Source organism: Rana temporaria, chromosome 2 (assembly GCF_905171775.1).
Source record: "Rana temporaria chromosome 2, aRanTem1.1, whole genome shotgun sequence".
Classification (NCBI taxonomy): Eukaryota; Metazoa; Chordata; class Amphibia; order Anura; family Ranidae; genus Rana; species Rana temporaria.
In genome coordinates this window covers 15,032,320-15,045,020 of record NC_053490.1, presented here as the reverse complement: position 1 = coordinate 15,045,020, position 12,701 = coordinate 15,032,320, and the positions used below count along the sequence as shown (strand labels likewise).

At 46.7% G+C, this 12,701-nt stretch overlaps 1 protein-coding gene across 1 annotated transcript in view; it reads left to right on the top strand.

The window, feature by feature from the left end:
* LOC120928841 (transient receptor potential cation channel subfamily M member 2-like) overlaps positions 1-12,701 on the top strand; it is a 191,430-nt gene that overhangs the window by 138,056 nt on the left and 40,673 nt on the right. The window contains exons 25-27 of the mRNA XM_040339861.1: positions 4,299-4,386; positions 9,114-9,195; positions 9,286-9,437. Of these exons, the coding sequence (XP_040195795.1) occupies positions 4,299-4,386; positions 9,114-9,195; positions 9,286-9,437 (322 nt within the window). The remainder of the gene's footprint in view (positions 1-4,298; positions 4,387-9,113; positions 9,196-9,285; positions 9,438-12,701) is intronic.

Genomic DNA, 12,701 nt, shown 5'->3' with positions numbered 1-12,701 from the left:
GTACCTGGAAGTCATTTATCACATTTATTACATTGGTAAGGTTGAATAAAGACACCAGTCCATCCAGTTCAACGTGTGTGTTTATATATTTATATGTCTACCACTTCTTATATCCTGGTGTGTTGTGTTCAATAAGATGCCCATCTAAACGTTTGTTGAAATTAGTAACATTACCCGCTGAAACCACAGATTTCAATCCGCCCAGCCTAGCCAATCAACGGCCAGGCTGGGAACCGAGCAGGATGACAAGCACGCGCCCGGGACTTTCGAACGGTGAGGTAAGTAAAACGGGGGCTCGGGGGGGGGGGCGGTGCTGTCAGATGTTTTTTTACCTTAATGCATAGGATGCATTAAGGTAAAAAAACTTTTACCTTTACAACTCCTTTAAAGGGGTTGTAAACCTTCCTGTCTTTTTCACCTTAATGCATCCTAGGTGAAAAAACACCTTGCTGTGTTCGGCCCCCCCCCCCCAGCCCTCTCCCCCCTCCCCCCATTTTAGTTACCTGTGGCCCAAATTTCCGTGGGCACGATCCCGTGACGCTCTCCACGGCTTCTCGGCTCTTCGTTGGCTAGATTGATAGCAGCGCATCCATTGGCTCCCACTGATGTCAATCAAATGCAATGATGCGGCCGCCGGGGGTGGGGCCATACACTCGACAGCTATGGACGCCTAGCGTATGACACGGACCCGTGCCTGCAAGGTAACCCCCTCGGGAGAGAGCTTCCCAGTGGGGGGTTATCTATGGCGGGGAAGAGCCACCGTGGGACCCAAGAAGAGGACGATTGGGGACACTCTGTGCAAAACAAACTGAACAGTGGAGGTAAGTATGTTTGTTATAAAAAAATAACCTATAGTATCACTTTAAGGCTGAATAGTTTCCTCCCTATGCTGGAATCACCATCAATATATTTGTATATCGCCATCTTATCCCCTCTTAAGTGTATCTTCTCCAGGAAAAATACGTTTATGTTTGTAGTTGTTCCTAATAACTGAGATCCTCCAGTCCCCTTATTAGTTTTGCTTCCGTTGTGTGGACTCTCTCCAGTTCCAACACATCCTTCTTACGGACTGTTGACCAGAACTGGATGGCTTACTCCAGACGTGGCCGAACCAGAATTTTGTAAAGTGGTAGAATCATAGTCTTATCTCTTTAGTAAATACCCTTTTTAATACAGTAATACCTTAGTTTGAGAGTAACTTGGTTTGAGAGCGTTTTGCAAGACAAGCAAAATGTTTTAATACATTTTGCCTTGATATACAAGCGATGTCTTGATATAAGAGTAAAGTCATGTCACAATGGAGTATGAAATAGAAAAGAGGAGCCTCTAAGTGTAGCAATATGGTTACATTTAATGAAGGTACAACATTTAGCAACTTATTGCTACACTTAGAGGTGCCTCTCTTCTCTTGTATACCCCTGTAAAAAAAAAATGCTTTGATATACAAGTGCTTTGGATTACAAGCATGTTTCTGGAACGAATTATCCTCGCAAACCAAGGTTTTACTGTACATGCTAATATTCTGCTGGCCTTGTTTTCTGCAGCTTGGCATTGCATGGTATTGCTGAGGCTGTCATCAATTTGGACCCCCAGATCTTTTTTCAATCCTCAATTCCCCCAGACATTGTCCCCCTAGTGTAGGGGTCTCCAAACTGCGGCCCGAGGGCCAGATGTGGCCCATTGCTAGCCTTTATCCGGCCCTTGGGGCACAATTCCTCCCTCTGACATGAGGCACTATTCCTCCCATTAACACCAACATTAGGGCACTATATTATCCACTGATACCAATGATGGGATACTGTTCCTCCTACTAATAGGGGGAATACTCCTCTTCCTATTGACCACCAACCCTGAGGCCATATTTGTTCTCTCTCATGCCGGGCCCGTGACATTTTCTTCCCTTGCTGGCCCCAATCCGGCCCTCCTAAAGTCTGAAGGGCAATAAAGTGGCCCTTTGTTTGAAAAGTTTGGAGACCCCTGCCCTAGTGTGTAGCTTGCATTCATATTTTTAGCTCCCAAGTGCATTACCCTATATTGAGCCTCATTTGCCATGTGTTTGCACACCCCTGTATTTTATTGAGATCTGCCTATAAAGTTACTTTATCCTGTTATTTCCCTGCTTAGCTTTGCATCATCAGCAAATACTAAGCATAAAGTCTTTGTCCCAACCTCTATATCATATATAAAAAAAGTTAAACTGAATTGGTCCCAGAACAGAGCCCTGGGGTACCCCACTGATAAATCCAGACCATTCAGAAGATATACCATTTATCACTGCTCTTTGTACACATTCCCTGTAACCAGTTTTCTATCCAGGAACATACACTATCATCAATGCCAGCAGATCTCAATTTGTGAATTAAGCGTTTATGGGACTCTGTAAAAAGCTTTGGCGGTGTCTAGATACACTACATCCTTAGGCCTTCCTTTATCTAAATTGCAGCTCATTTCCTCATAAAATGTTATTAGGTTGGTCTGGCAAGAAAAATCTTTCATAAATCCATTCTGGTTACTACCAATGATACTATTCTTATCAGCAAATTTTTGGATATGGTCCCTTATCATCCCCACCAATAGTTTACAAACTAGTGATGTTAGGCTGAATGGCCTGTAGTTTCCAGGTATGTATCTCAGACCATTATTAAATATTGGTACCACGTTAGCTTTTCACCAATTGGCTGGTACCATTCTGGTCATTAAGCTTTCCTTGAATATTATAAATAAATGGTCTAGCAATGACCTGGCTAAGTTCTTACCGTGCTCTACTACATGAGATAGGGGATAAAATTGAAAAAAAAAATTCACACCTATCTGATGTAGAGCACAGTTGTAGGGAGAGCGATGTATAGATGACCTGACTGCACATCTGATATGACCTCTTGGACTATGTGAAACATTTTTTAAACACGCCCCGTCCCACCGAGCTCACGTGCAGAAGCAAACGCATAGGTGAGCAGCGCCCGCATATGAAAACGGTGTTCAAACCACACATGTGAGGTATCACCAAGATCGTTAGAGTGAGAGCAATAATTCTAGCCCTAGACCTTCTCTGTAACTCAAAACATGCAACCTGTAGAATTTTTTTAAACGTTGCATACTGAGATTTTTATTAGTTATAATAGTTTGTTGCCATTCCACGAGCGGGCGCAACTTTGAAGCGTGACATGTTGGCTATCAATTTACTCGGCCTAACATCATCTTTCACAATATAAAAATAAAATTGGGCTAACTTTACTGTTGTCTTATTTTTCAATTCAAACAAGTTATTTTTATCTAAAAAAAAGTGCTCTTGTAAGACCCCTGCGCAAATACAGTGTGACAAAGAGTATTACAACAACTGCCATTTTATTTTCAAGGGCAGTGATGGCGAACCTTTTTGAGCCCGATTGCCCAAACTGCGACACAAAAAATATATATTTTTTTAATACTGCAATTAATAACAGCCACAGATAATGGCCGCAGGGGCCTCTCACCAATCCCAGCGACACAGCAACAACGCTTCCTCTGAAAACAGATGACCTCTCACTCTCGGTTGCCCGTTGCGACACCCGCAACTGGCACTGCAGCCTCTGTCCCCTGGCTCACAGTATGCTGCTTCAGTCTCTCTCCCTTGCAGCAATGACTCCTCCCTCTCTCTCTGGGTGGTGATGCTGGGCTGGACATTAAAATGAACCCATAGCTTTCCGGGACTACATGTCCCATGGTGCACCTGTCTTGGCTCCTCATTGGTCCCTGGCTGCCGCAAATGGGATCTCTGCAAGCACCGTTCTGTCCCTGCCCAGCGCTGCTTGACAGAAGAAGTGGGGCGAGCGGGGGATATACACTGACAACCCACGCTCGCTTCTCCCCTTGTCACAATGCTGCTGCACTTCTCACTCCCGCAGCTTCGCCGTGCGGCGGGGAGGATTAGAGAGTGCAGACAGTAGTGACTTCACAGTATAGCTGGTGTGCCCACAAGGAGGGCTTTGCGTGCCAGTTGTGGAACGCGTGCCATAGGTTCGCCATCACTGTTCTAGGGTGTTAGAAAAAAATATATATATCATGTTTGGGGATTCTAAGCATTTTTTTAACTTGTAAACACCAAATCTCAGAAAGAGAGGCTCGGTCTGGTGCCTTCCGTCTGAGATACCCTGTCTCTTCTGATTCTGCAGCCAACAGTCTGGTCAGGTGATCCCTTCATCTGCACACAAGACTGTCTGTAATACCATTGAATAAAAAGAATATCTGAAAATATCATACCATTTTACATTTACGTTACATAATGTATTCCTGACGTGTCATATTTGTGCCTAACGTAGTGTCTCCGCCGTGCTGCGTCTGATGAAAATTGAGAAGGGCAGCGAGGGATACCAGCTGGAGGGAAGGCTTACTGAGCTGGAAAAGCAGGTAATATTCCTCAATTCTTCTCTACAGTCCAGTGTATGCCCCCCAGTGCCGGCCCAAGACATTGTGCTGCCTGGGACCAAGAATGAAATGCTGCCCCCCCCCCCCCCCCCAGAAAAAAAATCACGCCAACCAAAAGGCCCCCACATTCATTATTTTATATTATGATAACTAAAGGGGACCCGTCATGGCTCTATATATGTATAAAGGAGTATAAGGAGGACCTGTCATGGCTCTATACATGTATATAGAGGACCTGTCATTACTCTTTACATGTAAAGGAATATCAAGAGGACCTGTCATGGCTCTATAAATGTATATAGGAGTATAAAGAGGACCTGCCATGGCTCTATACATGTATAGGACTATAAAGAGTACTTGACATGGCTCTATAAATGTATATAGGAGTATAAAGAGTACTTGACATGGCTCTATACATGTATAAAGGAGTATAACGAGGACCTGTCATGGCTCTATAGATATATAAAGAGGGCCTGTCATGGCTCTGTACATGCATATAGGCGTATAAAAGGACCTGCCACGGCTCTATACATGTATCCAGGAGTATAAAGGGACCTGTGAATTGCCGGCGGCCACAATGTCTTTTGCGCAAACTAATCAATGTACGCTAATTGTGGGGGTTTTTTTTGGTACCAAAAATATGTAGAAGAATACATATTGGCCTAAACTGAAGAAAATAGTTTATTTTTCAAAATTTTGGGGATATTTATTATAACAAAAAGTTAAAATATATATATTTATAGCACAAAAAATAAAAACCGCAGAGGTGATCAAATATCACCAAAAGAAAGCTCTATTTGTGGGATAAAAGGACATCAATTTTATTTGGGTAGCGGAGCTGGCGGAACGGGCTGGCGGGCATCAGTATGCTGCCCCCCTAAAAGTGCTGCCTGGTACCCATGGTACCACCCAGTCCCATCATAGGGCCGGCCCTGATGCCCCCTCTATAGTCCATCATGATGGGGTTGGTGAATGGAGTCAGCACAAAACAAAAAACTGTCAGTATTTGAATTGATAGAGTCGTCTGATTTAATAAGACATCCAATGACTTTATTTCACTTAATAATAAGCATTTTGTAGCTTTGAACCTAAGTCCACATCTGCGCTTGATGCGTTTTTCAGGCACGCTTTGTAGGGCTTTTTGCGTTTTTAAACCTGCGTCTTTTATGCGTTTTTTGCATGCAGTTTTTTCGTGGATTTTGCATTTGCTTTTTTTTCTCCTTTCTTTAAACACATTTTAATAGCTGGTTGCATGGGCATCCGCAGGTAGGGGCAAGGGGGGGCTAGTGCCCCCCCCCCCCCGGAATTGGCAAGGTGTGTGGTCCCAGTGGCCTCGCTATGGGGGTGCGGGGAGGGCAACCGCACACAGGTGACATCATCAAGGAATCTGGTGTAGCGGGTGCTTTGGAGCCCCCCCACCATATGTGAAGTGGTGACAGGCAGCGACGCTGTGATAGGGGAGAGCTGTGGGCCGCTGTCTGAATGTTTCCCCCTCCTTTCTCATGCCGGCAGCACGGGAGAAAAAGAGAAATCTTCCTGCCGCTCTTCTTCCCTCCCCATTGGGCACAGCGGAGGGCCATTCAGAAGAAGCTAGAGGGGCATCATGGGAAATGTACTCCCAGAAATTAGTGGCTTAATTGTTCTGCACAGTGAGCAGGCTACTGCCCCCAGCATGCACTCTGCTGGAGGGAAAAGAGAGAACCCGGAAAAAAAGCTGAGGGAGTGAATGCTACACTGCAGCAGCTACAGGAGACATGGAAAAAGAAACAGAGGTCTGTGCTGGGGGAACTAATGGACCCAGCACCACCAAATAGAGCCACGCTGTACCCTCACCACCAGAGAGAGCCACGCTGCACCAGAACAACCAGAGAGAGCCACGCTCTACCCACACCACCAATGAGATCAACGCTGCCAGAGAGAGTCATGCTGCACCCGCACCACCAGAGAGAGCCACGCTGCACCCGCACCACCAGAGAGAGCCACGCTGCACCCGCACCACCAGAGAGAGTCACGCTGCACCCGCACCACCAGAGAGAGCCACACTACACCCGCACCACCAGAGAGAGCCACACTGTACCCACACCACCAATGAGATCAACGCTGCCAGAGAGAGTCATGCTGCACCCGCACCACCAGAGAGAGACATGCTGCACCCGCACCACCAGAGAGAGTCACGCTGCACCCGCACCACCAGAGAGAGCCACACTACACCCGCACCACCAGGTGAGAGCCACGCTGTACCCACACCACCAATGAGATCAACGCTGCCAGAGAGAGTCATGCTGCACCCGCACCACCAGAGAGAGCCACGCTGCACCCGCACCACCAGAGAGAGCCACGCTGCACCCGCACCACCAGAGAGAGTCACGCTGCACCCGCACCACCAGAGAGAGCCACACTACACCCGCACCACCAGGTGAGAGCCACGCTGTACCCACACCACCAATGAGATCAACGCTGCCAGAGAGAGTCATGCTGCACCCGCACCACCAGAGAGAGACATGCTGCACCCGCACCACCAGAGAGAGCCACGCTGCACCCGCACCACCAGAGAGATCAACGCTGCCAGAGAGAGTCATGCTGCACCTGCACCACCAGAGAGAGCCACGCTGCACCAGAACAACCAGAGAGAGCCACGCTGTACCCACACCACCAATGAGATCAACGCTGCCAGAGAGAGTCATGCTGCACCCACACCACCAGAGAGAGCCACGCTGCACCCACACCACCAGCGAGAGCCACGCTGCACCCGCACCACCAGAGAGAGCCACGCTGCACCCGCACCACCAGAGAGAGCCACGCTGCACCCGCACCACCAGAGAGAGCCACGCTGCACCCTCACCACCAGAGAGAGCCACGCTGCACCAGAACAACCAGAGAGAGCCACGCTCTACCCACACCACCAATGAGATCAACGCTGCCAGAGAGAGTCATGCTGCACCCGCACCACCAGAGAGAGCCACGCTGCACCCGCACCACCAGAGAGAGCCACGCTGCACCCGCACCACCAGAGAGAGTCACGCTGCACCCGCACCACCAGAGAGAGCCACACTACACCCGCACCACCAGGTGAGAGCCACGCTGTACCCACACCACCAATGAGATCAACGCTGCCAGAGAGAGTCATGCTGCACCTGCACCATCAGAGAGAGCCACGCTGCACCAGAACAACCAGAGAGAGCCACGCTGTACCCACACCACCAATGAGATCAACGCTGCCAGAGAGAGTCATGCTGCACCCGCACCACCAGAGAGAGCCACGCTGCACCCACACCACCAGAGAGAGCCACGCTGCACCCGCACCACCAGAGAGAGCCACGCTGCACCCGCACCACCAGAGAGAGCCACGCTGCACCCGCACCACCAGAGAGAGCCACGCTGCACCCTCACCACCAGAGAGAGCCACGCTGCACCAGAACAACCAGAGAGAGCCACGCTCTACCCACACCACCAATGAGATCAACGCTGCCAGAGAGAGTCATGCTGCACCCGCACCACCAGAGAGAGCCACGCTGCACCCGCACCACCAGAGAGAGCCACACTGCACCCGCACCACCAGAGAGAGTCACGCTGCACCCGCACCACCAGAGAGAGCCACACTACACCCGCACCACCAGGTGAGAGCCACGCTGTACCCACACCACCAATGAGATCAACGCTGCCAGAGAGAGTCATGCTGCACCTGCAGCACCAGAGAGAGCCACGCTGCACCAGAACAACCAGAGAGAGCCACGCTGTACCCACACCACCAATGAGATCAACGCTGCCAGAGAGAGTCATGCTGCACCCGCACCACCAGAGAGAGCCACGCTGCACCCACACCACCAGAGAGAGCCACGCTGCACCCGCACCACCAGAGAGAGCCACGCTGCACCCGCACCACCAGAGAGAGCCACGCTGCACCCGCACCACCAGAGAGAGCCACGCTGCACCCGCACCACCAGAGAGAGCCACGCTGCACCCTCACCACCAGAGAGAGCCACGCTGCACCCGCACCACCAGAGAGAGCCACGCTGCACCCGCACCACCAGAGAGTGCCACACTGCACCCGCCCCACAAGAGAGAGAAAGACTGAGCCACTGCCAGGGTATAGACATGCTACTCTTCTGACCAGAGTCACCCCAGGCAACCCAAAGTGAGCGAATGTCCAGCCGGAGGGATCGCACCTTCCAATTCTACCTTTTCCTGTTGGATTTGTCAGGTTATTGCTCGAGCTTATGGTTTGAAAGGGAAGGTTACTCCCTTTTAGGTGCCTCCTAGGCTATTCATTATCAAACTTCTGTAGCTCAACTTTGAAGGCCACTCTTCAGTTCACTTGATTCCTTCCGTCTTACAGAAAAATATTTTGTATCCCATTTGGGACCTTGCTTTGTTTGTTTTTTTTTACGTGGAAGGTTATGTTTTATGATTGTCATCAGGATATTTATTATAGCAAAAAGTAAAAAAATATTGCTTTTTTTTTTTTAAATTGTCGCTCTATTTTTGTTTATAGTGCAAAAAATAAAAACCATAGAGGTGATCCAATACCACCAAAAGAAAGCTCTACTTGTGGGAAAAAAAGGATGTAAATTTTGTTTGGGTGCCACGTCGCACGGCCGCGCAATTGTCAGTTAAAGCGACGCAGTGCCGAATCGCAAAAAATGTCCCGGTCATTGGGCAGCCAAATCCTCTGGGGTTGAAGTGGTTAACTGTGGTGTCTTGTGTTGCAGATGGATCAGTCTACACACTTTCTGAATTGGATCATCTCCGCCTTGATGGAGAAAGGTTTCAGCAGTAAGACACGGCTATTAGGTAAGTGTGAGTGCAGACTGGTACATTATGGGTATAGTGATATCACTAGGTGGGGTTCCGTTATGATATCTCTCCTGTCTTCCCGGCCAGTCCACAGCAGTTCACAGGAAGAAAAGTTTGCAGCAGGCACAGATGGACGGGCCGAACCGCACTGTCTGTACCACGTGAACTCTCGGATCCTGCACTACCCGGGCTCTAAAATGAACCGCTACCCAGTGCCTGATGAGCTGGTGCCATGGGAGGTGAGTCCATCCTGGTGGCACTATAACCAGGGCCGCCATCAGGAATTATGGGGCCCCTTACACAGCTTCAGACATGGGCCCTCCAGTAGCAGTGAACCGGGGGGGGGGGGGGGTTCGCGAATTGAGAAGCGGGGGGCCCTTTACACAAAAAAGAAGAAATAAAGAAAAATATATAATAAAAAAAGGGGGGTAGCCCTCTGGACCCTTTAATAAAAAGAAAAAAAAAAAGAAAAAATATAATTGTATTTATTTTAAAAAGGGGGGTTGCCATCTGGGGCCCTGGGGACCTCTGGGCCCTTTAATAAAACACATATATATATATATATATATATATATATATATATATACATACACACACAAATTATTTACCTCTGGGCCCTTTAATAAAAAAAATTTAAAAAAAAGAAACCTCTGGGCCCTTTAATAAAAAATAAATTAAAAAAAATATATAAAAAATAAATAAATAAACATTTATAAAAAAATAAAAAAAAGGGGATTGCCAGGGGACCTCTGGGCCCTTTAATAATAATAATAATAATAATAATAAAAACATTTATAAAAAAAAAAAGGGGGGGGGGTTTGCCACATGGGGCCCTGGGGACCTCTGAGCCATTTAATTATATATATATATATATATATATATATATATATATATATATATATTAAAAAAATAAAAAAAATGTTTTTATAAAAAAAGGGGGGTTGCCATCCGGGGCCCTGGGGACCTCTGGGCCCTTTAATAATAATAATTATATATATATATTAATTTAATTAATTAATTAATTTAAAAATATATATATAAATAAATATATAAAAAATAAATAAACAAAATTGTTTTAATTTTTTTAAACGGGGTTGCCATCCGGGCCCCTTACAGGTGTACTGCCTGTACCCCCCTGATGGCGGCCCTGACAATGACTACTGAAGTTCCAGGATAAGGTTCTCTGGCACTCAAGGCAATGATGCCAAGTGTGCCCCCTTCTCCCTGAACTTTTAAGTTTGGCACTCCAAAAATGTGGAGATGGATTAGCGTTCCTGTCAGGTTTTTATTACTGCCTGTACCCCCGAGAGGTAGCAGACCCCCTTTATTTGTCTTGTTTACCATTATCTTTCAAAGTGAAAATAAAAGAAAATCTCATGTGGGTTGTCCTCAGAAAAGTAATAGAGGGGGAATCTTCTAATGGGGACACTACTTCTGGTGGCCTGGGGGTCCCCAATTTCCAGGGGTTTACTCTCAGGAAGTAAATGGAAATCTCCCCAATGGGACACAGGGGTGATGACGCTATCCCAGTGTTTCTAAACCTTTTTTCAGTTAAGGCACCCTTTAAAAGTTATCGAGGCACCCTTTAACCACTTCAGCCCCGGAAAGATTTACCCCCTTCCTGACCAGAGCATTTTTTTGCGATTCGGCACTGCAACGCTTTAGATGACAATTGCGCGGTCGTGCGACGTGGCTCCCAAACAAAATTTACGTCCTTTTTTTCCCCACAAATAGAGCTTTCTTTTGGTGGTATTTGATCACCTCTGCGGTTTTTACTTTTTTGCGCTATGAACAAAAATAGAGCGACAATTTTGAAAAAAAGTCAATATTTTTAACTTTTTGCTATAATAAATATCCCCCAAAAATATATAAAAACAAATTTATTCCACAGTTTATACCAATATGTATTCTTCGCAATAAGTTTATACTGATTAGTTTGCACAAAAGTTATAGCGTATACAAAATAGGGGATAGATTTATGACATTTTTATTATTATTTTTTTTTACTAGTAATGGCAGCAATCGGCGATTTTTATCGGTACTGCGACATTGTGGCGGACACCTCGGACACTTTTGACACTATTTTGGGACCATTATCATTTATGCAGCGGTCAGAGCTACAAATACCCACTGATTACTGTATAAATGACACTGGCAGGGAAGGGGTTAAACACTAGGGGGCGATCAAGTCGTTAAGTGTGTCCTAGGGAGTTATTCTAACTGTGGGGGGATGGTCTCACTACAACATGACAGAGATCACTGCTCTCGATGACAGGGAACAGAAGCTCCCTGTCATGTTGCTAGGCAGAATGGGGAAATGCTTTGTTTACATAAGTATCTCCCCATTCTGCCTCTCCATATCATGATCGCGGGCCGCCGGCGAAAATCCAGCTTGCAGGGCACGCGGCGGGCGTGCTCGCGCTAGGCAGAAAATTCAAAGGGACATACAAGTACGCCCATTTGCCTGCCCATGCCATTCTGCCGAAGTAAATCGGCGTGCGGCGGTCGGCAAGTGGTTAAAAATCATGGACAGTCTCGAGGCACCTCCATTCTAAATGTAAAAATTACTCTAAGAGTACATAATGTAGCAACATCCACACAAGTAGGACACCCAACGTTGGAGGTGATTTATTCTTCCAAAGCAAATACACTTTTGTTCACACTGGTACTGACTAGTATTCCAATGTTTCTCTTCTCCCTCAGTTTTTCTCCATCACTCAGCTAATTGAACCCAACGCTGATGCAGAGGGGGACAGGGGGGAATCAAAAAAGATACTATGCAAGCGACTGACATCCTCCATATCAACCGATGATGCCATTGGTTGTTAGGATGCTGGCAGCTAGAAGGTTGTAATGGTGCACAATGAAAACCCAAGACTTTGTGTAGACCAGGGTTTGACAAATTTGCTTGGAATCTAGGAGCCAGCTAAAAAAGTTAGGAGCCAGAAAACGCACCCCGTCCCGACGAGCTCGCACGCAGAAGCGAACACATACCTGAGTAGCGCCCGCATATGTAAACGGTATTCACACCACACATGTGAGGTATCGCTGCGATCGTTAGAGTGAGGGCAATAATTATACCCCTAGACCTCCTCTGTAACTCAAAACATGCAACCTGTAGAATTTTTTAAACATCGCCTATTCCCCGAGCGGACGCAATTTTGAAGTGTGACATGTTGGGTATCAATTTACTCGGCGTAACATTATCTTTCACAATATAAAATAAAATTGGGATAACTTTACTGTTGTCTTATTTTTTTATTTAAAAAAGTGTATTTTTCCCCCAAAAAAGTGCGCTTGTAAGACCGCTGCGCAAATACAGTGTGACATAAAGTATTGCAACGATCGCCATTTTATTCTCTAGGGTGTTAGAATAAAAAAATATATATAATGTTTGGGGGTTCTAATTAGAGGGAAGGAGATGGCAGTAAAAACAGCGAAGAAAACACATTAGAACTGCTGTTTTACTTGTAATGCTAACGGCCACCACCAGATGGCGCAAG